The following is a 26,468-nucleotide window of genomic DNA, read 5'->3' as shown; positions in this document are numbered from 1 at the left end:
ACTGTGAGTCGAAGGGGTGAGATGCGTAGACGAAAAGAAGAAGGTACGCGTTTCGTTCGTTAAATGACGTTAAATGAAGTTACGTGGAGATGATTCCAAGTACACGCGTCTCGAAGGAGGAGACGAGCGTTTAACGAATGTATTCCCAGCAAGTTTAAAATCTGCTCATGGTTTGGTGCGAACGAACGTCTACGTTCTCGATAAAGGCAAAGACACGATCAATTACATTCGCATATACCGCCACGATGATTTCGATGCAAACGTATCTCTGTGTGTGTCCGTGTGCGTACATTTGGTACAGTGGGGCGCAGTACGTATCCCCGAAGAAAAGTTGAGGGCGGGGTCGAGTTGAACCAACTGGTATAAAATACACGCTAACGGAAAGCGACGACACACAGTTGCCTGAGAAATATCGGAACGTCGCGTTTGTAACGTAACATCGAACAACACCATGGATTGCAAAGTAATGTGTTTGCGTCTGTCTTTCTTTCGGACAATTTTTGAACGGTATACAGCAACGTCGTGTGCACTTTAATCTCGTTGATCGTTAAAACAAATACGATAAAATTTTTCAAAGAGAAACGAGACAACAACACGGAAAAGAGATCGTGACTTTGTTCGCGTATAAAAATGGGTGATTCGCCAATTTACGTAATACTCGTTTCTTTAAATGTATGCAGATTATTGGTTACTTGGTCGCTTTCCTCTCTGTCGCTCGTGCTGGAATAATTGGACCGGGAGCAGGGTTAATCGCCACTCCTGCCGGGGCGACAGTAGCAGCAATTCCCGCGCCAGCCACCGCCGCAGTCGTCAGAACTGAAAATTACGATCCGAATCCTCAGTACAGTTTCAGTTACAGCGTTGCCGATGCTCTTACAGGTACGCGTTATTATCCGTTGTCATCGCTCGATTAAACAATTCCTTATTGTCGTTATTAACGATTTCGCATCTTGTTGTCAACGTTGGTACGTTAAGCCTTGTCGCGGCGACGACACGTGGTCGATTAACGCGTTCGATAATCTTTCAAGGTGACAACAAAGCCCAAGAGGAAACTCGTAACGGCGACGTGGTTCAGGGTAGTTACAGTTTAATCGAGCCAGATGGTTCGCGTCGAGTGGTCTCGTACGCCGCCGACCCCATCAACGGTTTCAACGCTGTCGTTCAAAAGGATCCCAGCATCACGATCAAGACCGCGACAGCCGTACGACCGGTTGTCACATCGCCCTTAATCGCACGACCGACCGCCGCTTTAGCCGTCCGACCGCAGGTATCTTATCTCTACGTTCAATTTTTATTTCATTCGTATCGTATCGCCACGTGATTGGTATCGACTCTCGACAACCTTTATTTTTCAGGCCACACTGCTCGGTGCACCTCTGTTGAGACAACCACTGATAGCAGCAGCAGCTCCAACGGTAGCCACCACGAACCTAGTCACCGCGAATACAGGACTAGTCGGTCTCGGCGTGGGACTTGGATTGAGGCAAGGTTCTCTGTATGGTACGCAGGCTCTGCTCGCTGGTGCTTACGGCGCCGGAGGCATCGTTAAAATACATTAGACGACTGAACGCGGTGCGATGTGGCTCGGCTCGGCTCGGCTCGGCTCGATTCGATTTTATTTTACTCGGCTCCGTTCCGTTTCTCTCCATTCTGCTCCGCTTTGATCCGCGCTTCTCGTGACTGATCCAGAAACTCTCCGTACACATTTGGATAGAAATTGATCGAATTGGCGACAGTTTTATATCGATGTCGTGTTGCATATCTATTCCTGTAATCTTCACTAATTTCGTCATGTCGTTTCGTCAACTATCGTTTCCATCGATTTAGATCTACGTAGACTAGACGTTACGCTTTCATCCCGAACTAGTTTCTTTTTTCAAGCGCGGTAACGACGGAATACCGATTACATCAATGTAAAATTAAGGCATAATCCCAGAAACGTTACACACACGAAATCGCAAACATTTGAACCGGGTATCGTTTATCGATTCTTCCGGTTATCTCGTTCCCTGTCTTTTCGACTCTATTCGCACGATCGATCGCCGATCATCCCGTTTAGCCACAGTTTTCGTCGTCTCTCTTATTTAGCCGTGTATCTAACGAAACAGTGCAACGTTTAATCGCATTTTTCCATCTTGAGATCTGCTTAACGAGCAAACTTAACAATACCGCGGACAAATACACGTACACAAATAGCCAATATGTAGTATACCTGGATATTTTCCAATAGATGATAAATCTCATTGGCGAACGAAAAGATAAAACCTAACGCGACCCTCTATCAATCACCGCTTTAACCTCCAAAGATGGAAAGCGTACAAGATACACGAGCGACGAAACATAAGCGCGGATATGTACCGAAGGACGTTGTTTCTTTTGTTTGTTTGTTTATTTTTTTTTTGTAAACGAGTACGATTACTGGACAGAGAATAAACCTATTACTTAGCAAACATCCGTTAGAGTTTAATAGTTCCATCGACCATGAAATAAAACGAGTTAGCCTACTCTTAAGATAGTTTAACACGTCAGATGGAAAAGTTTCCCAACGATTGGTGTTACAGTAAACGGAAAAACGTATCGACTTTCTCGACCCGGATTGACGACGATATTATCGCCTCGACTTCGAAAAACCGTACACTGTATACTCGAAAACTATGGGTACTCGTTGTCGCATTCGACAGCGGAGCTTTGGAAACGCTGCGAAAACGGCTCGAATATTTTCGGTTCACGGTTTACAAGAATTTTCCCTCGAACGTTAAAGCGTAACGCTGCTGCAATATCGTCTGTATAAAATTTGTGCAAATATGTTAAACTTACGTAAATTTCCGAGTTACGATTGAATCTGATAACTGGTAAAAATAAACGTTAATGGTTTCGACAGGAAAACCTTAAAAGCTCGTACGGTGAATTTTCGTAACAGTTGCGTTCCATACATTTCTTTATCCTTTGATTCCAATCCAGCATCCTATACTGCGACGTCCACCGAATCGTATATGTATGCAGGTTAGGTTATGTCAAAGTCCATTTGTGTGGAAAGTAATCCACTTTCCAATCTATAAAAGAAATGATAAGCGAAACATTATGTGCAACGTAAAAATGTAAACAATTATCCTATCGTTCTGGTTTCGCGACTCTGTATTGGCGTCGTTTTGCGTAAGGTGTCAAGGGATGGTAAGCATAAAAAAAAATGATTAACCGAACAAATATAAAATATTTGTTTCAACTTTATTAAAATATTATTTTTCGATCACTGAGTAGCGTGTCGTATATGAAAAATGCACACGACAATCGTAAAAATATTACGAATAAAACGCAAGCGTAACTAAATTTCGAGAGAAAATATCGACCAAATTTGACGAGGAAACGTCGATACCGAAACTGATCCAAGATTTATTCGATAATAACTGTCAGCATACTAATCTTTACGGTGTTTTCTTATCTAAATATTCTTCGATCGTGCAAGAAAAGCGAGATAAACATAGTTAAGTACATACATACATACATACATACTTACTTGCATACATACATACATACATACGTGTTACACGATCAAGATACGATTTGCTGCTTAACATTAAGCGTACAAAATTCCCATTCCAAATGTAATTAGTAATGATCCAAACCAGGTACAACGAAATTGTAACTATGTACGAATCAGCTATACACACACACATACATACGTACATACATATACACGCATACGCGTATATGTGTACATGCGTGCTTGTACATGTTCATACGTACAATACGTTTGTAAATTATAAGGGCATCCAACGTTACCGACTTCCAATATTAGACTAATGTGTCAATAGCCTGACTTGGAAATTAAGGAACATTTCCCTGAAAAAGTTTACGGTGACAAAGTAATATTGTGCACCTCTTTGTCTATACTTATTCTATATCACATTTGTAATTCGTAAAGCATCGTCTTTTTCTTTTCTCCACTCTCTCTCTCTCTCTCTCTCTCTCTCTCTCTCTTTCTCTCTCTCATTTCGAGCTCCGAACTTGTCCCATTTCTGGGTCGATTACACTCGTGCCACTGTCCCCTCGACTCTCCCACTCTTCTCTCACTCTCATTCTCTCTCGCTTTCCAGCTTAAAATCATAAAACATGTATCACAATTTTTGGTAACGAAATAGCGATACACCAGAATTTCCTGACAAGATGGTCACGAGCACGTGAAAATGTTGCGGGCAAATTTCTCGCAGAGTAAATACTCGATGCCGTGAGAATCAAGCATTGAGCGTTTTCAATCGACCACGGTTATCTTTCTGTCGCTGACATCGTTGTCTATCGTTGGTGGGCCGGATACTATAATTTTCTCTTTCAAGTACTGATAGTTCTTTAATCTAGAAACTGCATAATCCTGTAAGAAATTGGTTGCGAGTCGTTTAGTATCGTATCGGTACTATAAGGTCTACGTTGAAATTCTAGATACTCGATTACTAACCCAATAACCAAATGGAATTTCCGATAGTTTGGCGTTGACGATGCTCCACAAGCCCCAAAATAAGTGACTAGCCAACGAAAATACCTTGATTTCCATCATGATGCGCTCCTCTTCCGACGATCCTTCTTTGCCGATCGTTTTCAAGTAACTTTTTACAAAGTTGATCTGCCGAAGAAAGAAAACTGTTAAATCTATGACAAAATTCGAATAAAAGATAATTAAACGATACGTGAAAATATAAAAATAGATTCGATTGTACGTGTACGCGTATACAAACATGCATGGATAGGTAGGTACATGAAATATGTATTTATGTACGTGTAGAGGTAAGGCACGTTACCCACGTAAATAATACGCATGTACGAACCCTATGCACGTATGCATGTATGTATATGTACAATTTTTTTTTTCTTTTTTTTACGAAAAATTGGATAAACTAAAAGAGAAGCTTTTTAGAAAAAGAAAAAATATCGAAATAACGCGAGAATGGTACGTCGTTAGCATCATGTGATCGTATAATACATGTATATCTTACGGTCCGGTAAAACGAGATAATCGCGTAATCGGAGTAAATACACGTTCGTAGGGATATTCTAATACGGAAAACGAATATTTAAATACGACGAGTGAAGTGTCTTAATTGGAAATTATTGGAACGCGATTTTACCACCCATAAGACACTGTACATTTATCGAGCAATGCAGATTATGGATCGACTATCGAGAGTGCGTGTAGAAGTACTCTAGAGTCGTAGATGCGCAGGTACGGGACTGATGTTGCAAAGGTGGGTGGCACCGGTCGGTCTGGTTCCACAACGTACGGTGCGAAACAGGATCCATCATCGCACTGGCAGATCGATATGCCGCCCATTATTCCGATTAGCCGATCGCAGGCATCAGCCTTGTCTCACCGAATGGTGGTCCTGTGAAACTAATATATACACACGCAGCAGACGCCAACCAGTCCTCGATCAGCTCTCGACACAACTTTCAAATTCGCTCGACGACGTGAGTACTAGTATATCACGCGCGTACATATACACGTGTTTGCGCGTATCGCGGATGATTTTGCGAGCGTTGCGAAAGAGTGCCAGTAGGAGAGGAAAGGAAGAGACAGATGTATCGAGAGGAGTAAAAAATGAGTCAGCGGCTGATCGATTGAGTAAGTAAGTGGGTGAGTGAGTGAGTGAGTGAGTGAGTGAGTGAGTGAGTGAGTGAAAGAGTGAGAGCATGTTTGTCGGACACGAATAGGAGTAAAATTTAATCGTGAGTTACCCGCTGGTGGTACGAAATTTGACGAATCTATCTATCGAGAAATCATTTTTTATCCGACAACATTTTCCGGTAATAAGTAATGCTTTTATCGACACCGTGTTCCATTGAAAACAATCGTTACAGAGAGGCAACTATTGCGAGTATGCGTAATCGTGTGATTCACCGCGCGACGTAGATTGCAAGCGAAGCTGCTCTGTATTCGTTACGGTCGATCGTTTCGGTAAACATTTAATCGCGGTTACAAACACGTGTTCTTCCTTTACGAATCGACTATAATTCGTGTTTACCCGTTTCAACGGCGGGCGCGAGTCAAGTCGAAAGGTATACGTGCGATGTACATATGCACATAGCACGCGCGCACATGTGCATACACCAAACGCATACGCACACGCGCACGCGTATACTATATGGAAGATAGTAAAACCCAATGTCTTACCCGTGTTCAAATTTCTACGAATGTTTTGAGAGTCGATGTCGGAGTCCTCCGAAACATACCTTCTGCTCTTTGGTAGGTCCAGATCCTGTGCGCTCGTGAAAGAAGGGATATTCGGCCGCCGTATAATCATACTGCCATTCCACGAAATGATTTGCTATATCGAATCCTCGGTAGTTGTAAGAACAATATTCAAAGTCGATAAGAACCAGTTCCGGTTTTCGCGTGTTTTGTCGCAACAGTATATTACCTTCCTGCATATCGTTGTGACAAAAGACTACCGGATGTTTCTGGCGTGTTACGAGAGATCTGAAAGCATAGAAAAGAGCGTTTACTCGTTAAAAATCCAAACTATCGCAAAGCAAAAAAAGAGAGACTACGACTACTCTACTAATTCTTACCTGAACCAACTAATCTCGCGATCTAGATCAATCGTCCGTATCGTATTGACGTTCTTCAATTGTCGAACGTCTATATCTTCGACGTTTTCGAGTATGTCCGTAGTAGTGTCCAACCACTTGGCCATGGTGTCCCAAAGCCAAGTCGGTTCCTTGCTTATCGGGACTTGCATCGTATGAATCTGAGCCATTTTCTCGGCGATCATCGAGCTTAAAGTTGGATCTGCCAATTCCTTGGTAAGCAACGGTCTGGCAGGAATGTATTCCTCTATGCGACCACCGGGAAATATACCGTGTAACTTGGGCCCGAGACGTCTTTCCGACAACAACGTGAATATCACCGATTCGGTGATCAGTCCTTCCAAAGCCCGCTCTCCGTGTACTTGGCCGTATAATCGTAACAAAACCTGACGAGGTTCGCCACGAATCGGAACAGCTCCATCCGGTAATTGAACGTTGTACAACCAATTGCTCAACCCACCGCTGCAAAATCAAAAAAAAAAAAAAAAAAAAAAAAAAAATAAAGGTTTACGCCTTTTCTCATACCTAAACCGATTCTCACGATTCCGTGAACTTGTTAGCATTCCGGACGCGGATACGTGATAAAATGAAAAACCTTGAATCGCAATGATCCGTACACGGAAAAAATTCGAACAATAACAACCAAATACGAACCGTCTACCACGGTTGTTTACCGTTATTATTATTGTTATTATTATCATCGGTATACTAACCTGATACGTTTCAGCGTAATGTTCTCCGCGGTAACGTGTTTCCAGACACCGTGAAGGTAATCGCGACATATACGTGCTGCCATTTCCCGCATCTCTGGATTCTCTTCGGACATCTAGTGTGCAAAATTTACAATTACGGTTAACGATCGTCGATGACGAAACACAATGAAAAACACTTCGCGGACCGCTATTCCAATCGGTCGCATTTCTTGTACGAAACGCGAAGATATTATTTTTTTATTTTGCTGACCGATCCGGCGTGCGTACAGTGTACACACACGCGTGTGCGACACACGAGCCGAGATGCATACGCATACGCATACGCTTCTGCGACCACATGCGCATATGCGAGTTGAACCCTTCGAGTTATTCGACGGTACGGTTTTTGAACAAATTAATACGATAAGCGTCAGGATTCGCAACAACGTAAATGCTCGGTCGCGAGTATCGGATTGGATAAGATCGGATCGAATTGGATCGCATCGCAGCGTTTACTACGTTGCCCGACACTGCGACTGCTTCCGAGACTTGCGCGAAAATAACGATCCAACATTTCGTCCTGCGTACACGTACATACGTACGCAACGATACCAACTTTCTAAACAATCAATTTTATCCGTAATTTAATCCGTAATCGAAAGGCTCTACGGATCGATCAACGTAAATCCTATAGCACGATCCACACTGGCTCGAAAACAACTTTCTGCGCGTACGATACACGATGTCGCAAATCTGTTGACGCATTTTCCATGGCAATTGGTCGAATCCAATCGTATCAGCAAAACTTGTTAACTACCGCTTTAAACTGTACAGAAATTGTGCGCATAATTTGACAGGTTTCTACTCGAGTCATTCAAAGCGATACTATTCCTACCGTGCATATCCTTTTATTTACCAATTCAGCTTCTATTTGGTTCTCTCTTTGTGATCGCGAGACACGCGTTTTGCCACGGTCATTGTTAAACCGTTGGCCTCGTCGCGTCGTGACGAAGATCGTGAAACGAGGTACACGCGTACGCGCACGCGCAACAACCTCGAGACCAGGGCTATCATCTTAGCATCTTTAGATACTACGAATTACTACAGCAATCGAGGAAAGATTACATCGGACCTATCCGACGTTCAAAATCCGGAATCCCTATAATATCCGAGCAGAGAAACAATTACAATTACCTACCAAGTCGAATTATACTATTCATTATACTCGTACGTCGAACATAGATAGGTAAATTTTCATTTTATTGTTTCTGTTCGTCTACTACCATCATTTCTACGTTTTACGTGAAATAAATGTCATAAAAAAAAACCGAATGAGAAGTCACATTTTTACGAGAGTACGACCATGGAGAAAAAGTTACATACCTTGTTTCCCAGACCCATCGTGAAATTTCCAAGTGGCAAAGACGCAGATCTTAAACTCTTGGCTTCTTAGCCTTCTACGCCTACAGACGTCTTTACTCGGTATGCTTTTGTATAACGAGAACGAGGTTAGAATCACCAACACGCGCGGTCGTCTTAATATCTTTAAATAGAGAAGGTCGCGTGTCTTAGAAGTACGAAATTATCGTGTCCGTAATCGTACAAATTCACTGGTAATTCGAGCAAAGTTTGTACGTGTTTCGTATAACTGCGTGATATCGTCGCTTATTGTCACAAATCGGATGTTTACGCAACAGTCGGTTTTTCTCGGTTTACTCGATTAATAATTTTCACTATCGAAGAACCGACTCGTTCGTCGAGTTCACCATCACTTCACTAATACGACGATACGTGATTTGCAAGTTTCGCGGAACTCCCTTTACAAATAAACAATTATTTTTACTAGCGTGCCCCGATTCACCTGTACTTGTTGCGTGCCTGGATGCGAATACGCTAGACACACTTACAGAATGGAAGCCTAACGCGCACGTAACTCGTGTTTATGCACAAATTGATAGAAAATGCGAAGCAAGCAACCTACAAAACGATCCGCGACACGTAACGTGCGTTAACCAATAAGCGTTCGCTTCGGGTTTCCCCTACTTTTGCTTTTGTATTTCAACGATGATAGCGCCGCTACGGTACATCGCAAGTCGCAACGCAACCATTCTTTGCCACATTCCATTCCATACGAGCACCTGTTTATCGCATGCGCGCGCATGCTTGCACGCTATAAACGCTCTCTCATGCACGTATCGTATATGAATGAAAATCTAAAAATCTAATAAATTTCTTATTTCGCGTAAAATTTTCTAACTTTTTTTGCAATTGATTCGATTCGTTAATCGACAGATCGATCGTTCGACGATTAATCGAATCGCATACTTGTGCATATATGTAAGGACGTATGTACCTTATGTATGTATACATGTGTACGTACAGCGATGACGCATCGATAGAAATTCTTTACATTTCTAGGAAACTAATCTCGTGGTCCAGACGCTTAATCGTTTTTCAGAATTACGTATATCTCCAAAAGCTCTACGAGTACAAAACACGAAAGTATATGTACGATATCAAGTACCAACTTAACGAGATCATCAACAACGAACTACAGTATCGAGTTATTAATAATTAATGGAGATATTAAAAAAACAATGCTATCCTTTAATTTGTTCCAGTTGTTCGACCTTTTTTTTTTTTTATTTTTGTCGAGTTCGTTCTGTCTCCTGCCGAACGAACAAGAACAATTACAACGAACAAATTACGAGACGAAATTTATTCATCGAAAGAAATACTTTGCTTGGAAAATTTTAAGATCACGTAGATGGAGGAAATTAGCAGCGCGATGATGATATCGTGAACATGCTGTGATTGGTATTTCGCGTAGTGGATAACAGAGATTAGATAACTCCCACTTTCCTCTCATAAATACCGACTACACTATATAAAAATTACAAAGAACGATACCATCTAATGAATTTATTTTGCGTAAACCGGTTCGTGTGTTCTTGTTTTCAATGTTATTATGTCTTTTCCCAAATAAACAAGTATGCATGTATATACAATATATTTACATATACAAAACCTATCATCTATGTATATCTTCTATATACCGTGCATATCACAACTTGATTAATGCAAAATGTTGATACAGTTCTGTTTTCAACAATTTACATACCTAATGATTCGATAAACAGTAAAACCAATTATCGCGCATAAAAGGATACGTAGTACATACGTACTATACATATGTATACTAGAAGCGCAGCTACAGCTATTAAAAAGGACAGGATAGGATATTGCGACTTTCATTTTCAATTGAGTTGTCTGCTACATCGCGTCAATATGCAGTTCTTTGATTACATAGCGATAATAAGTTTTTGTTTACTTGGGTAAGGTTAGGTGACGTTTACTTTAGGTATAGAAAGATAAGTAATAGGAGAAAACGTGTAATAAACCGATCTCAATTAACAGAAACTACTCCACTTTTGTAATGTGCAATTAATTAGAGGAAATAGTAAATAGACGTTAACAAGGCTTGTGGGAACTGAACGCACACTGTCGAATCACGCGATAACATGACACACGTATTGAAATTGATACGATGGTACTCGACGTTTACAACGAGCCATATATCAACTCACAATTAATCGTAAGCTTGCCGATACGACCATACGCTCACTTTCCTTTACGTATTCAACTGAAATTGTGTGTGCATCTAACCTCGCTAATATTTCGTTTAATCGAGAAATAATGTATAAGATTCGCAATTTTATATAGATCTAATCTATTTAATTTAATATTATTCAGGTCGTTCATGGATTCGAGCTGTGAAAAGTTAATAACTGTTACGGAATGGGGATCTATCGACGGAGTAACGATAAAAAAGTACACGTTAAAGAACGATGCAGGTCAAGAAGTGGATGTCGTAACATACGGTGCAACAATAACGTCCATCCGAACACCTGACAAACAGGGTAGAATAACAGATATCGTTCTAGGCTTCGATAATGTTGAAGGTAAAAGTATCGTCGTTTCAAGGACCCGACAAATCTGGATCGTTCAAAGTAACCCATTCGTCAAATACATAATATTTTCACAGAGTATTCGTCTTCGACTAATCCGTACTTCGGTGCAACGGTCGGACGAGTCGCAAATCGTATTGGCAAAGCAGCGTTTACTTTGAACGGAAAAAAATATAGTTTAGCGAAAAACGCAGGAGAGAACACTCTGCACGGTGGCTTCAATGGTTGGAGCTCGAAAATATGGAACTCCACGATTGAAAACAATTCCCTTGTATTGTCGTTAATAAGCGAAGACGGCGACGAAGGTTTTCCCGGTGTCGCTACGGCTTCGGTCAGTTTTAAGTTAACTGCCGACGGAGAATTGCGTATCGACATGAAAGTCGTCGTTACCAAACCTACTCCGATCAACTTGACTAATCACAGTTATTTTAATCTAGCTGGTCATGTGCGTAAATTAATCTTTACCATAATTTTTACGTTAATTATTTTCATTGCTCGATTTTAACAATACGCGAAATATGTGTATGATACAGGAAAGCAACGCAACCGAACTGTACAAACATAAAATTACGTTGAATGCGGATCGTTGGACGGTTACCGATACGGAGAGCATTCCTACCGGCGAAATTCGCTCGGTCGAGAATACCGTAATGGATTTGAGAAATTTGACTACACTAGGAGATGTCATAGATAAAGTACCAGGCGGTGGTTACGATTATAATTTCTGTCTACCGACGGAGACTGCGAATGAGAAACAATTTGTTGCTAGAGTCGTGCACCCCACCTCTGGAAGGTATTTGGAGGTTTATTCCAATCAACCTGGAGTACAATTTTATACGGCAAATTTTCTACCTGAAAGAGACGGTATCGGTATTCAAGGAAAAAATGGAACAAAGTATTTTAAGCATGGAGCATTGTGTTTAGAAACACAAAATTATCCAGATGCGGTCAATCATGTAAGTATCAAAATATCGTATCGTACGTAAACTACGTTGAATATGGTTACATTATTTTAACGACGATTGATTTTTTATCTTAAACTTTGCAGGAGAATTTTCCTAATAGTATAGTTGAACCTGGGCAAACGTATCACCATATTGTTATTTACAAACTTGGTATACTACACTGAATGAAGCATGCGTATTCTTGGAAATTATCTTTCCATTGGCATATAGGCAAAATGTATAATAATTGATGTAATCTATTTTAACCTACAGTCTATTATAAAATTACATTTTTGATTCTACGTTGTAGCATTTTGTCTGTAATTTACCCTAGTCTTTAACCAAAACACAGGTGCATTTACACGGATAATGACGGAGGAAGATTCACTTCCAGTGGATGGTGTCCTTTCTTGACTGGTGTAGAATCTATGTCCTCCAATAGTCTTTCTTCGCGTTGTTGTTTTATCGGTGCAGTCATGGGTGTGTAACGATTGGATAGCACTCCTTCGATACGATACCCCAAATAGCCAATGACACAAACAATAGGAAGTTGTATGTAATTGCCAAATCTACCTAAAACTCTACCCAACAGTGGCCACATCGTCTGAAATCAAAGTACGATGAATGCGTATTCGCTCCATTTTCTTTCCTTTTTAGAATTTGTCTCATTGGCATCGAGGACAATAATAAAATATCTATATAGGATTTCGTAAATAAATTTAACCTTATTAAATGGCTTTTCAGCCTTTCGTGCCCTATGTTTTTACATTTTATTTGGTATTCTACAGAAATTATCACAAATGAAATCCAACATGATCACACGAAAGTTAGGTTAGCGTCGCTTTACATACCGTAACGTATTCTTGATGGACTCGTGCTTTTGAATTTCTAACAAAGCTTAGACAACATGTACCGTACTTACATAATCTGTTTCATGTGGTTTCACAAAATATCTCTATATCGACGATAGCAGAGGTATTGATTAAAGATTTGCGAGCATCGCGGGAATTCTAACTGTAACTGAAATTTCAACCCATGAAAAGTCAAAATTGACGATACAGTTCCTATGAGAGCATTTTCGCGTTAATAATTGTTTTTATTCCGATGAATAATATACGATTAATAATGCTAAGCGATAGTAGTAATTATAAGTAATGCTTATACTGACGGCATGAGATGACCAGCGTGACAAAATCACAAAATGAATATAAAAGGCTGCGAACGCGAACGAACACAATGGAGTTACAGTTAATTCCTTGGTTCCTGTCGCAGCCGGTCGTAGCTAGTCAAGTAGTCACTTGACTGCATACTATATACTAATAATTTGTCTCTTGGCTACCTCACTGTCCTCCATTGTGTTCCGGTCTAAAAATACGAAATGATACGAAATTACCGATACCTACCATAAAAATAGGATTATACGGACGGAGTCTAAATTTAATCAAATAGACTAGGGCAAGTGACGCCTATTATCCAGAATTGCGAGTAAATTTGATTGGTTGCATTTTCATGTGGCGCTGACCAATACAAAAAGTACTTGGTACAGTTCCTTTTGCACACTTGGACGTAACCAAACGAGGTACCTACACCTAAAGAGACCGTTATAAACTATAACATGACTACACGACACTGAGACAGGCTGGTTGAAGCTAGTGCTATCGCTATACCACGATATCAGTATTTATACAAAGACGCGGACATAACGTGCGTCGTACTCACTCGTGCTTACTCGCGTCTGGTTTATCGCACGAACAATGACGCCTAACGACAAACAATGGTGGGTTTGTGTTGCCGAAAATGTATCATTCTATACTGCGTCCACCGAGAATAGATCGTTCTTTCGATGAATGCAATTAGCATAAAGGCACTAGATACTTTATTTAGTGACTTTAGTATACCGAGGATACGAGCAGCGAGAGCACCGTCAGTTGCGTAGTCAGTATCAGTGAAACAAACAGCGATTGTCAGGCGAGAGTCAATCGTTGTGGGCGTGCACGAATGTGTGCGCACGAGTTGCCGCGGTAAACTCGTATTATTCGAATTTAGTAAAAACTGTAATGCAACGAATGATATAACAGTCGGCATGTTTATGTTAATAATCTCTTGTTCCATGCTTTCGAAAACAAAACACTTTTTCTTTATTTTCATGAAGGTGTGAACTTTCAAAGTGAGTCGTATAAGTATGCTACGATGCGTTTCGATTACAAATCTAAATAAGAGATACGTCCAATGAGCTGTATTATGCGTGTTTGTTTACATTCAAACGTACATATGATCTTCGATTACAGATCCATTATCGATTTACACAATGTTCATTGTTTTCACTTTTTCATAATAGCTTTATAATTTATGTATGTTTGCACATAAAGTTTTGCGTAATCTCAAACGAGCGTTCGAGGATCGTGTAGGAATATACGGGAAAGCGTATATACGTACAGAAATTCATACCAATCTTATGGACTCATTCATACCAATCCGTACAGTTGCTCATATATTTACGGTAATTTGGTATTTTTCGTTCGGATAGTTTGCACATATTTTATGTCGCAAAATAAATTTTCCGACTCCGACTTAAAGCTATTTCATCGCATCGTTAATGTTATTTTCGACCATTGCACAAAATAAAACCTTAACTACTTTGTACAAGTACAATATGTATAACTCTATGCGGAAATTTGGTTTCGATAATAGAATACTAAAGGATTCTATTTGACTAGTTTTATGCATCACTAGGTTTTCTTTCGACTGCGGATTCGTAACTGTTTGGAAAAATCACGTTACCGGTAAGTGCAAGACAGATACGCGTTAATTATACAATATATTACCTAACTAGAACTTTTTCAAGTACTTATTCATTCGCACCTTGTTTCGTCGCATAGAACTCGATGACAATAAACGTCTTAAATCGATTGGAGAGTTGCACGCGTAAATAAAACGTATTTTCTCATTTTAACTGGATTCATCTTTTCTTTTTTCTCTCGTCGCTTTAATACAAGCGATTCCCTATCACGCGATACGTGATTTACCGTTAATAATGCAACTGTTGCTTTTATCGTTACGACTTTCGTCGTTGCCATTGCTGATATTGTTGCTGAACAATATTTCTCAACTATGACGGTGGTTTTTCAAAGAGATCTATTTATTCGAGCACTCCGATTAAAGATAATTCTCGCCTATGACTCGTGTTCAAAACTCTAAATGGAATACAATATCTATTGTCGACAATTTGAATTTGTATACGAAATTGCTCTACTTCGATTGAGCGAGTAACCGACGAAGATAACATCATAATCGATTGACAAAAAATGAAAGAAGAAGAGGAAGAAGAAACAAACGAAAACATACTAAAAACTTTCTTGCTATAAACAAAACCTCCCTGACAATTATTCTACAACCGAGCCGCCTCAATTGTGTATCGTAGCTGCAATTGTTAACGTACACGATTTACGCATCAATATTTGTCGGATCAACAAACGCATATCGTTTATAGATTAGAAAGTGTAATCTTTCAAGTACCATCAATTTATGTGACCATCGCTTTACGATAGTTTTGTAACGAAAATAAATAATAAGCGGACGAATGGACTGGATCGGAAATATTTCTAAAATACAATATGCAGAAAAATGATGAAAATGTATCGTAATTATAAAGTCGTAGTAACTTTTCCTAAATCTGTAATATCTTTGAACAATCGAAATTGCTCTATTCAAGAAAACAAAGGTTCCCCACGTATCAAGGTTTTTGATAAGTTTGAAAGTTTCAACAAGTTTTATATGGTTTACACTTGATCGCCGATAAACTGATACTTTCTTTCACCTACGTAGAAAGAAGTAGTAAGTATCGAACGAGCAGATTACGAAGCTGTGATGATCGTAATCTAAACAAACACTTGGTTTCCTTTCCATAAGTGGCGTACCTCACGATTCTCTGCTAGCTATTGTTGTATCTGGTATGGGTCGAAATCTACGGCATCTGTAATCGTAACGATAACGATTCGATTGGTGCACTCGTTGGCACGTTAGAATAACTTGATCTCGATTGGAATAAAAAAGGTTCTCTCCTCTCTTTCTAGGTGTCCGTAAGTGTTCGTAGGATGTCTGAATGTATGTAGTATGTATATCATAATATTATAAAAAGGCTATTTACCTAGCATTATTTTCTGCAACATGAGGCGGCAAGGAGGTGGGAGGTGGCGGAGGTTGAGCATTCGGCGGGCTACTGCTATCGGAATCGTTATCGCTGCTCTCTTCGGTTCGTTTAGCGGCTTCTCCCAATAGATGCGAAGGCACGCCTCTAGGAGAACATCTGGACAGTACTTCGGAATTCGGCCTGATTCTGTGTTGCGGTCTTTGGAACCGTAAATTTAGTTGACTAGCATCCGTTACGTATTTCTCGCTTTGTCTTCGGCGACGTAATGCAGGAGTGCATCCAGTTAAATTCTCATCTTCCGTCAAGTTAGCCGACATTAGAGGTGAAAAGGTCGGTCGTGCGTCAGGCAAAGTTGCGCAGCGTCGTAGTTCCCGGGCCTCCCAATGCACTGTCAAGGGTTTGCCTTTGATAGCTAAAATTTGGCAATGTTAGTATCGCTACGAAGCTATACTTTGTATTAATCGCGAGAAATCAGCTTCCAAAACAAATACTATTAACGAAGCGCAGATCTTCCTTTTCGTTTCTTCCGCCCTTCTTTGTTTTTTTTTCTCATCGGATAGAACCGTACAATTATACGCATATCTTTTATTAAATAATGATTGTGTGCGAATCGAAAAGAAAAATAAAGTTAATCGAATGACCTGGAATTCTTCGATAGTATTGTATTAAGTTGATATTTATAGCGAAAAATTTGTATTCGAAAATTGTGTGTGTGTGTGTGTGTGTTGCACATACTCTTCTAATTCACTTGAATTTCATCGATTCGAAAAAAAAAAATTGAATTTATGAAACTCGTTAAACAGAAATGTACAATGTTAAACGTCACACGAGGATTCCAGAGAGAATCGTAATGTTATTGTTTAAGCTAAAAAAAATCTTACTAACTAGCATCTTTTTCCCTGGTTATAGCCGCGGGTGTGGACGATTTTTCTATTTCGTTTCCCAAGCATGTCCTGGTATTCTGAGTATTCGTTTCTGGAGTGGACTCTGATAGCGAACATCTAGGACTTTTAACCGGAATCGGTATTTTACTGACAGTGTTATAGGTCCTACACGGAGTTTCCTTTTCTTTATTGTCCTTAAATTCACGAAGCTGTACTATATTCGGTATAGTGGTCGAGGCAGTGATAGTACTGTTCTCCTTATGCACGGCAGCATCGACGGCTACCCGATTTTCAATGGCATCATCGTATATCGATGGTTCCTCCGGTCCTGGATTAGGACTAGCTAGACTATCCGCTGTACCGTTTGTCATTTTTCCTGTCGAATCAGATCAGTATTGTTCGTTATCGTACAGTTTTCGAATGAAAAGTCGAAATACGAAATCATGTCCTTGATTAGTGGAAACCTTTCGTTTCGAACGAATAGACGACGATTACAAGACGAAGACAAGCGAAAATACGAAGAGAGGAATCCGCGAGTACGCCAATATTTTAAATACTCTGTACGCTTACTTTGTAACGGTTCTCTATCAGCGGTGGTTTGAACAACGGTAGCGCCACCTGTCGCATCGACTACCCTTATCTCCAACCTTCCTGCTACTGCTTCTTCTTCTTCTTCCCCCCCGGGCGTACTAGGCATCGTGTTAGGCGGTGAGAAAGCAACCGCTGGTACGCTTGCTCGCCGTGGCGGAGGACTTTGTCTCGGTTCATCGTAACGCGTAGCGATATTTCTCATGACATCGACTTCGTACAACAAATCGTCGAACGCCGCTTGTTGAACCTATTAATAAAAATACAAACTATTATGGGGTAAAAATTCTTGAAACCAAGTCAATTCGATACGTTCGTCGTCGTTTGGTATATATATCTCACAGCTGAAATATGAACATTACGAATGAAATCTACGAACCAACGGTGCTTCGAGATAACCACGAACATGCGGCGCCAACGCTGGAACGCTCCATGCGCGTGGCAGTGCTCCCTGAAGTTCTGGATATTTCTCGATACCGGCAATGTTTAAACATCTGTGAAGAGCCGTAGGTTTTGGAGAATCTTCGCTTATTCGAGATAGGGCGGTCGGTATTAGTGAATGCTGATGAGACACAACCGACGCGGCAGACTGAACCACCACTGTTTTCGCGTCGATAGAAGCAGGCACTGAAGATGCGGTAGTCACAGCATCACTGACAACTGTCGACTGTATATAGAAATTTTGTACAAAACAAACATTCTGTATTCTATTTAAGGGTTCGCCGATCAACGCAAATGGAAAGATATATGAAAATTGACGAAAAACTTAATCACCGTACACACGTTACACAATTTTTCGGATTCGTTCGCGTCTCTCCTCGTATTATTCTTATACAGCGTAAAGCGTATATTGCATTTCGAATCGCTATGTGGTTTACGTAAACCGAAAGAACCACGTTACCTAAAAACATATGCGCTTCGACAACTATTTCAGACTTTTTCAGATCACGTTTCGTTACTTTAGGAGGCAATCTAGAATTAATTTCTACTCGAAACTCAAAAAGTAAACATTTCACAGAGTAAAGAGCCAAACAATGGGGAAAAATACCAATACAGAATATAGAAAAATATATCAAGTTTGCGGCGACGATAGATAAGGAGGTCGATTTGGTTCTGTGGCAGGTAACAGGCGCATCAAACGAGGACATCGATACTGGCCAGATGTGGCTAGAATATCAAACATATTTATGAGTTTCCTGCATTTCAGACGATTCGTGCAAATTTTTTAATTTATTACATACACAGACACATGCGCGCGCGCATGTACATATACGAAAAGGTTAATATTATATAAAATCGAATCGAATACGTCGAAACATGCAAATTTCTCACGGAAGAAAAAAACATTAAAAACTTATTTACCATTTTTTAAACAGTAAATTTTTACTGTTTACGCATGAAAAATTTCCATGTTTCGGTTTCTCCCATAATTTTCAGACACACTGTACATTACGGTGGTCCCTATTTCTTCATCTCGGTATCTTATTACACGAACCCGTCGACATTTTCCAATCCCTTTTCCCAATTGTTCCAATGCATCGAGTGGCAATCGTTATATAATTTTACAGGAACTTTTGTATTTTTTTGATGCATTCGAACAGTTTGGCAGGAGAAGAGAGAAGGAGAGAGAAATTCACGAAAGAAATTTGGATCGCGTAGTTTTGGACTGTTATTACTATAGATGATTGAAATTTGTATTCCGAACGTTCTGGTCCAGCTATTTCTCCTCGAAACGATACTCATCGATACCATTTGTTCCGGATGAAGACGATGGTAATACGCTATTATTTAAGATATCACATATTTACCTGTGGAACTATAGCTGGCAAGTTGGCACCTTTGTGCTCGGGGCTCTGTAAATTTTCTCCTTTCCATTCGTTGTCGGTCTCTTCGGAGTCATCGAACTGCGATTTCCACTGAGAGGCCAATGTCAAGCCACCACCGCCTTTGGTTACTTGTTGCAACGCCGATACGTTGTCGTCATCTATCTGCGCAAATTGGGTGATGGAGCAGTCTTTTATCGCAGCACGGCTAGCTCTTGCTTGCTGCCGGCCGTCTGTCCTTCTTCGTGGTTCTCTTTTCAGTGGTTCTCTTTGTTCCGTGACCTGTTATGAGATAAAAACCATTTTTCCAACGAAATTATTCTAAACTGATTCGGTCGAAGAAATCCAGTTTTCGCACGTACAGGGCTTTGATTGCCAACGTATTTTTGATTGGTAACGTCGTAGGAACAATACGAAGCGTCGACTTCGGTCTGCACTCGAGGACTAGGTGGTTCACCAGGTGTCGTGTCCGGAGCAGGCGTTACCCGTAATCGAGCGAATGTTGCGCCGCTGGCTGATTTTCTTAACGGCGCTGCAGCATTCGCGCCAATTTTATTGCGGGGAACTTCGGAAGCGGAACGAGCAGACGCCATCAATGCGTCTCCTTCGTTGTCGACCGGCTTTTCCGATGTCACCACACCCGTTTGTGGTTCTGCAGCCATCGAAACGGCACGCCGCTTTTTCGGTGAACCTATAAATCAAAATAGAGAATAGAAACAACAGGTAAAAGACGGAAGGCCTAAGATTTAAATACGGTGGTAGTAGTAGTAGTATGGTAACCTTGAGCCGTCGGCGGAAGAACAGTTTGCTGTCCTGTTTGCTGATGAGTATTGTCCATCGTAGGTATCGTAGCGTTACAGTTCTTATCTCGACCGTGATTGCTGATAGCTGACGTAAACGGCACCGCAGATCCTTCCACCCCGCGTTGTTTATTTCTCCTGCACATGCTTTCGTAATCCATTTGTGCCTGAAAAATAAACAAAGTAACAGTCCAAAATAACCGGTTGTTCTAGATACGTTATAATACGTCCAGTATACTCCAACAAGTAATGTCTACGCAATCTCGGTCCTGTGCACTGTTAGCGTTATCTTGTCTTACATCTAACTCCTTTCTGTTGTCGGGTTCGACGTTTTCTTGATTGTTTGTGTCAACGTTTGGTGTAGTCGGTGGTTGATTGATTGTGGTCGCTGTGGTCAAGACCGGAGGTACGGTAACCGTAGGCAAAGATCTCGTAGTTGGTAAACTTTCGTTGGCCATCAATGGTCTTTCCCAATCGTAAGGGTCGTTCGTTTTCACGCCCCTACGTTTCATGCACCGTTCGAATAAGCCAGCTAGCATCGCATAGTCCGGTTTATCCGCGTATTCCAAACTCTGAGAAAGAACAATCAAAAGAGAATCGACTAGCTGCTCGTATCGATCGATTAAAGAGATTTTCTTCGTACCTGAATGTGTTCCAAAAAAACTCGAAGATCCGATGGAAGATGTTTCAAGAGTAAGCGATGATCGTACTTCTCTTTCATGAGACCCACCTGCGTCAAGGAGAATTACCATGACGTATTATATTGTTTCAACGACATTTGTATTCGATCGCTATACGTTGGATTTACCTGCTCCTTATCCTTTATTTTCCGCCACGGAAGTTGTCCGTTGACAAATTCTACTAGCATATAAAATAGCGACCACAAATCATCGTGCCTGCCCATTTCTTTGTTTTTGTGCGCATTCACGGACGCATACCGGACGGTACCCCTGAATCCTGCTGCACTGCGAGGTGGCCGAACTTCACCGGTGCCTGTCGTAAATTGACGAGCTAGACCAAAGTCTAACATGTATACTAGCCTCGAATTCTGCGGAAGTCGTCCGATTGAAAAATTTGACTGGAAATATAATATCGTCTCTGAAACGAGCCGTTAACAGTTACGCGATTAATTGCGAATGCTATCTTTATACAATGTCAATGTCCGCTATTAAACGGTGGACGCGTCTTGTATCGTGGTAAGAATTGTAATAACAAATCGTACCTTGATGAAGACATAATCTTTAAAATGAAACAAATACCGACCGACCGATTATGATTTGCGAAATCAAATAATACATATTACGTGAATATCTGATTACAAATTGACATTCCGAATATATAAATAAGTAACGCTAATCGTGTAATCTAACGTTTTTTGGTAGATGAGTTGATGCAAAGGAAAATAAACTTACCGGCTTGATGTCTCTGTGAAGAAAGCCTACTTGATGTATACTTTCTATCGCCCTGAGAATTTGAACCCCTAAACGAAGAGTAGTGGAGAGGGAAAAAGCACCTCGTGGTTGAGCACGACGTAACTCTGCAAGATTTTTGCCTTGTAACTGCATCACAACATAATTAAATCGATCGTTGCGACCGCAACCGATGAAACGGCACACGTGTTCTCTTCCTACGATAAATGGATCGATTTAGATCGATTCGTAGTTAGATTATACCAATATAAAGCAAGCAACACGTTTTTACCATGTTTCCTTGTTTAACGATACAAAATTTCAACAAACCCTGAAGTTTTTTTAATACTGCGACTTCCATCTTAAGAACCTGCTTTGGTTGACGCGCGGATTCAACTTTCAACGCGACTTGTTCCCTCGTCATTAAATCTAGGCCTTCATAAATCTCACCGAATCCACCGCCTCCTATTTTTCTAACCTGTGAAATAAAGAGGATAAAAAGCATCGTCGGATTAAAACGAATAAAAAGACACGTGATTTTATAAAAAATTTACGTGAAGAGAGGCATATAAGAAAAAAAAAAAGAAATATTAAATGATAAAACTAACTTACAACTTTCCAGCGTTCTTTGACCACATGGCCAGGCTGTAACAAATCCTCACTCGTCATAGTTATATTATTGTTCTGGTCCGTACTTTCGTCGCCTACATTCCTCGACAGCAAATTGGTAGAATGGTCGAGATTCCTGAAAAGCGCGAGCGATCACTTATACGGAGCTCGTGGAAAATTGGGCGAATTATATGCATTCTGTAAATGTTTAGGCCACTATCGTGTTCTCGTTAGTGATAGACGGAAAAGAAAGACACGGTAAAGTAAGGATACAGACAGGATAGATACGAAGGCAGAAGGACGATGAAATAAAATTGACGCAACGATGGCGTAAACAAAGTTAGAAAAGGGTCCGGTGGAACGAGTTTTCTAGCTGTCAACGTGAGACGAACGACACGCCCCGAACCCGAAGCCGAGACAGAGATAGGTTAGGTTTTTAACCTAAAGCGGTATTACGGTAGGAAATTGGTCGATACTGGGCGCCCTGTGTTAGGCAGCCATGATTGCGTGTGAGCCGTGAGTGGAGGGTGCAGTTGGTACGAAGGGGACGACTGCCTGCAGCCTGCTCTATCTATCGCTAAACGATGTTCGACCCGCCACCAAGTGTCACATTTGCTTTTCTTTTCCCTCACGGGTTTATTATTAATATTCGCACCCTGGATACTTTCGAGTCGCTAAACTGCGCTAACTCGCGTTAATCGTCGCGAGCACAACCGAACCAGGCTGAGCCTGTGAGCCAAGTAATCGAACCAACAGAGAAAGCACAGAGCTAAAGGAAAAAAAGAGCTTTGCTCTGTTGGTTTCGTTTCGATGCTCATTGTAGAATGTAGATCGTAGTTCTTGTAGTAACAACTACTCGCCATATAGTGCCGCAGTTTTTCCTAAATCCTCGCGCGCACTCCAAAAATCGATCCACATAAGTAATATATTTTTTTTTACTAACAATGTCGTTTGCTAATCGTTGATGGCGTTTCTTCACAATCCGATCCTCTCTTCTCTCCAAGTCGGACAGCGCGTAAGTTTCGTCACGATCGCGCACTTTTCGTTCGCATCTCTCCTTTTCCCCTTTTCTTCAGGTACTTTGTATTCGTATTCGTATTCGTATTCGTATCACTATTCCTTCCCCTTCCAGCTAGTTTAACTCTATCTTCTCCTCACCATTCCATCATTCTTTCTCGCTTTTTCTTTGCTCACCCTCCCCCACTCTTACCCAACACTACCCCACCCCACCCCACCCCACCCCACCCCGCTGTTTTCGACTATTTCGTTTTTGTTCCGTTGCGCGTTAACTTGGATCATTCGGAATTTTACTTTATACGTCTTTTTATTCCCACTGCTCGTTTTACCTCCGTATTCACTTTCTTCGCGACGAATAAGACGTATCGAAAAACATCCGTGGGAGCTGTACTACTTCACGTCAAACACCGATGGAACGGCCATTTTTCGATTTCGTACCATGACACTCGTAATGCCTGTAATCGCCGCAAGATAGCGACCTGAATGCTCGATCGATGCTCACCTTCCTCTCTTTTCGTACTATGATCTCGAATACTTCACGGTCTAATCAGTTAAATTCTAAACTGCTCTAAACTCTAAACGTCAGTTCAGTCGATAGGTTGACAGGCATCGATAGGCAGCCGACTATTACCTCTGTTTAGTTTTTCAGATTTAATCACGTTTCTTGGCCATTTTTCATGTCGAACGAAGTAGTGCTTTCCTAAATAAGATCTGTTTCCGTATCGTATATCCAACATATAATCTACGTCGCACGCATTCACATTTATTCAAGTTTAACATCGCTACAATTCGGCTCACGTTTTGTGTAGTGTTTTTCATTTTGATTTTACCGCATATGTACGTACACCCGCGTGTATTTATGTACAATTATAGATACACCTAACCAACATGATAATACACCCAGTCGGGTCGGTCGCGAATGTCAGAGTATGTCTTTAATGATTCTAATAGATTATCTCCCTCGTAACGTGAAATATCCCCTACTCCTTGGAAAGATTTCTCGCAAGAATTATTTCGTTCGTCGGAAAAGCATTAGCCGATAGAAAGTAATCTTTTCCTCGAGTATTATTCCATAAAAAATAAAGCTCGTTCAAGTGCGAGGTCCGTGACTGCAGCCCCGCTCCTACTTCAAAACAATCTACAACTATACGCATGTATATTTATATTCAAAACTATCTGCTCGATGCGTATCTTATAGATTCGTATCGATATATGCCTGAGTACGTATATGTACGCGATCAGGGTCGATGACTCGAACATTTCTCATTCATAAATACGAAATAATAAACATTCGTTAAAATTCACGAAACGAAACGTACGTTTCAAAGTGAGCATTGTTGTTCGCTATGATTTTGGCCGTGACACCGTTAAATCTGAGAGATTAAAAAAAATGGTTTCCTGTTGATGTTGAACGTGCGACGGTATTTTCATTTTAAATCGAATGCATCGAGTATCGATCCGAACAATGACTCGTCGTGCTTTTCGATGACATATTCGATAAGACTGACTCGCGAATAGCACAAGTAACGGCTAATGAAATTTCGAAATGCTTAAATTACTAACTCAATTCGCCAGAGGGCATAATTTAAGTTTAAACGTCTATTTTTAAACGACCCCACTCTGTATGTGTATATGATACGCGAAGTAACATCTTTCACCGCGCCAAGGTACATACTTTTCTAAGTGGCTGTGTTTGCCTGCTAATTCTTCAACACTCGCGTGGATTATTCTTGAATCAGAAGACGACTCTCGGATTCGAAATTCCTCTGCAACCCGGGGATACATGCGTCTATGTACATTTTGCAGAATTTTAAAAATACATGCACAACTCGGTATGCGGCGTTTTTGCGAAGATTACGAACGCATACGAGAAGGAAGAGCCGGGTAAAAATTAGTGATCGCAAAAAGACTGCGAAAAGAGGGCCGGGGGGTAGAGTGAGAAAGGGTGGGAAATCGAATGGTGGAGTTTAAACGTCTCGAAAGATATAATCGTCACGTACCATTTCATTGCTCCAAACAAGAGGGGGACTGGATGATAAGAAAAGGCAATGAAAAGTTGGTGCCGAGTAAGAAGATGGGTACACGAAGCTGGCGTAAAGTAGAATGATTACGGCGACGACTGTGATAACGGTGGCGGTGGCGGTGGCGGTGGCGGTGGCGGTGGCAATGGCAGTGGCGGTGGTGATGGTAACAACGGCGGTGGTGACGGTGGTGAATCGGCGCGTCGATCGAGATCGAACACAAGGAACGGGCGAACGGTTCGATAAGGCGGAAAGAATCGATACGGGTGTAATACCGTGGACGATTCCACGGTCCCTCCCATGCAGAGCACTATAAACGATGATCGAGTAAAATTTATCCCGCGATCCAAAGAAGAACGAGAAGAGTCGATGAACGAACCGGTAACCCAAGTTCTCTCGAACGAGCCAGATGAAGAACACGAATCGTCGCGTTCCACTGGCATTGGACTGACACCACTAGCGTGGTGTTCCTTTTTCTTCCATCGCCTCCTCCTCTTCTCGATCCTCTCCCTCTCCTAACTGGCCGTCTTGAATCGAACCGATCGCGGACACTGTCTCTTCGCGTACAAAAAACATTGTATTGTATTGTGTTGCATTCTATCGTAATATACATATACATACATACATACGTACCAGACCTTGACTCTCATTTATCACGTTTCTGCCATCCGATTACCCTGAATTACTCATATGTGATTTTTATTCGAATACCGATAGTTAAACCGTTTACCTTAAACTGTTTACCTTTCCATTCGAATATCGGTTACGATCGAGCGTCTAACCTAATTCTTCGCGAATGTAACGTAAATTATACGCGTATATCGTTCGAAATTATAAAATGAAAGCTCGAACGCGTCTACGGTAAATTTAGGTACGTAGGTAGGTGTGCGATCAATCAAAAGTTAACGTTTGTTAAAAATTTTCTAGTCGGAGGCGATTGGTCTCGCGTTCTAAAAATGCGATTGTCTCGAAATTCTCCGTGAGAAA

At 41.0% G+C, this 26,468-nt stretch overlaps 5 protein-coding genes across 17 annotated transcripts; 2 read left to right on the top strand and 3 right to left on the bottom strand.

The window, feature by feature from the left end:
• LOC128889044 (larval cuticle protein A2B-like) lies at positions 1–3,890 on the top strand. Its single transcript, XM_054146346.1, has 4 exons — positions 1–463; positions 681–879; positions 1,029–1,267; positions 1,356–3,890. Exons 1-4 carry the CDS (start codon positions 452–454, stop codon positions 1,557–1,559), a joined length of 654 nt encoding a protein of 217 aa, XP_054002321.1. The 5' UTR covers positions 1–451; the 3' UTR covers positions 1,560–3,890.
• LOC128889032 (choline/ethanolamine kinase) lies at positions 3,207–9,290 on the bottom strand. 2 transcript variants are annotated; one of them, XM_054146326.1, is made up of 6 exons: positions 8,652–9,290; positions 7,290–7,402; positions 6,559–7,038; positions 6,220–6,466; positions 4,451–4,615; positions 3,207–4,366 (listed from the first exon to the last, which is right to left on the bottom strand). In XM_054146326.1, exons 1-6 carry the CDS (start codon positions 8,667–8,669, stop codon positions 4,250–4,252), a joined length of 1,140 nt encoding a protein of 379 aa, XP_054002301.1. In that variant the 5' UTR covers positions 8,670–9,290; the 3' UTR covers positions 3,207–4,249. The 2 variants fall into 2 exon arrangements, with proteins under 2 accessions (XP_054002301.1, XP_054002302.1); XM_054146327.1 differs by lacking the exon at positions 8,652–9,290 and adding an exon at positions 8,185–8,210.
• A 558-nt stretch (positions 9,291–9,848) lies between these two features.
• LOC128889030 (galactose mutarotase-like) lies at positions 9,849–12,482 on the top strand. 3 transcript variants are annotated; one of them, XM_054146321.1, is made up of 5 exons: positions 9,849–10,603; positions 11,022–11,230; positions 11,314–11,681; positions 11,770–12,192; positions 12,285–12,482. In XM_054146321.1, exons 1-5 carry the CDS (start codon positions 10,461–10,463, stop codon positions 12,363–12,365), a joined length of 1,224 nt encoding a protein of 407 aa, XP_054002296.1. In that variant the 5' UTR covers positions 9,849–10,460; the 3' UTR covers positions 12,366–12,482. The 3 variants fall into 3 exon arrangements, with proteins under 3 accessions (XP_054002296.1, XP_054002297.1, XP_054002298.1); XM_054146322.1 differs by lacking the exon at positions 9,849–10,603 and adding an exon at positions 10,612–10,919; XM_054146323.1 differs by lacking the exon at positions 9,849–10,603 and adding an exon at positions 10,614–10,863.
• Positions 11,945–14,142, bottom strand: LOC128889047 (uncharacterized). 8 transcript variants are annotated; one of them, XM_054146350.1, is made up of 4 exons: positions 13,900–14,142; positions 13,584–13,769; positions 12,543–12,784; positions 11,945–12,088 (listed from the first exon to the last, which is right to left on the bottom strand). In XM_054146350.1, the coding sequence occupies exons 2-4, from the start codon at positions 13,584–13,586 to the stop codon at positions 12,085–12,087; spliced, it is 249 nt and encodes an 82-aa protein (XP_054002325.1). In that variant the 5' UTR covers positions 13,587–13,769; positions 13,900–14,142; the 3' UTR covers positions 11,945–12,084. The 8 variants fall into 8 exon arrangements, with proteins under 8 accessions (XP_054002325.1, XP_054002324.1, XP_054002329.1 ...); XM_054146349.1 differs by having other exon boundaries at positions 11,951–12,088; positions 12,510–12,784; XM_054146354.1 differs by lacking the exon at positions 11,945–12,088 and adding an exon at positions 13,103–13,200 and having other exon boundaries at positions 12,320–12,784.
• A 252-nt stretch (positions 14,143–14,394) lies between these two features.
• Positions 14,395–25,601, bottom strand: LOC128889014 (uncharacterized). 3 transcript variants are annotated; one of them, XM_054146285.1, is made up of 15 exons: positions 25,461–25,601; positions 22,447–22,579; positions 22,165–22,312; positions 21,838–22,052; positions 21,234–21,503; positions 21,069–21,155; positions 20,725–20,997; positions 20,406–20,592; positions 19,988–20,316; positions 19,611–19,907; positions 18,182–18,469; positions 17,785–18,052; positions 17,216–17,590; positions 16,328–16,742; positions 14,395–16,153 (listed from the first exon to the last, which is right to left on the bottom strand). In XM_054146285.1, exons 1-15 carry the CDS (start codon positions 25,466–25,468, stop codon positions 16,099–16,101), a joined length of 3,348 nt encoding a protein of 1,115 aa, XP_054002260.1. In that variant the 5' UTR covers positions 25,469–25,601; the 3' UTR covers positions 14,395–16,098. The 3 variants fall into 3 exon arrangements, with proteins under 3 accessions (XP_054002260.1, XP_054002263.1, XP_054002261.1); XM_054146288.1 differs by lacking the exon at positions 25,461–25,601 and adding an exon at positions 23,790–23,808; XM_054146286.1 differs by lacking the exon at positions 25,461–25,601 and adding an exon at positions 23,387–23,648.
• Positions 25,602–26,468: the final 867 nt, after the last annotated feature.

Source organism: Hylaeus anthracinus, unplaced genomic scaffold, assembly GCF_026225885.1.
Source record: "Hylaeus anthracinus isolate JK02 unplaced genomic scaffold, UHH_iyHylAnth1.0_haploid 11994, whole genome shotgun sequence".
NCBI classification, from domain to species: domain Eukaryota; kingdom Metazoa; phylum Arthropoda; class Insecta; order Hymenoptera; family Colletidae; genus Hylaeus; species Hylaeus anthracinus.
The sequence above is the reverse complement of the archived record's forward strand: the minus strand, read 5'-3'. Positions and strand labels throughout refer to the sequence as shown.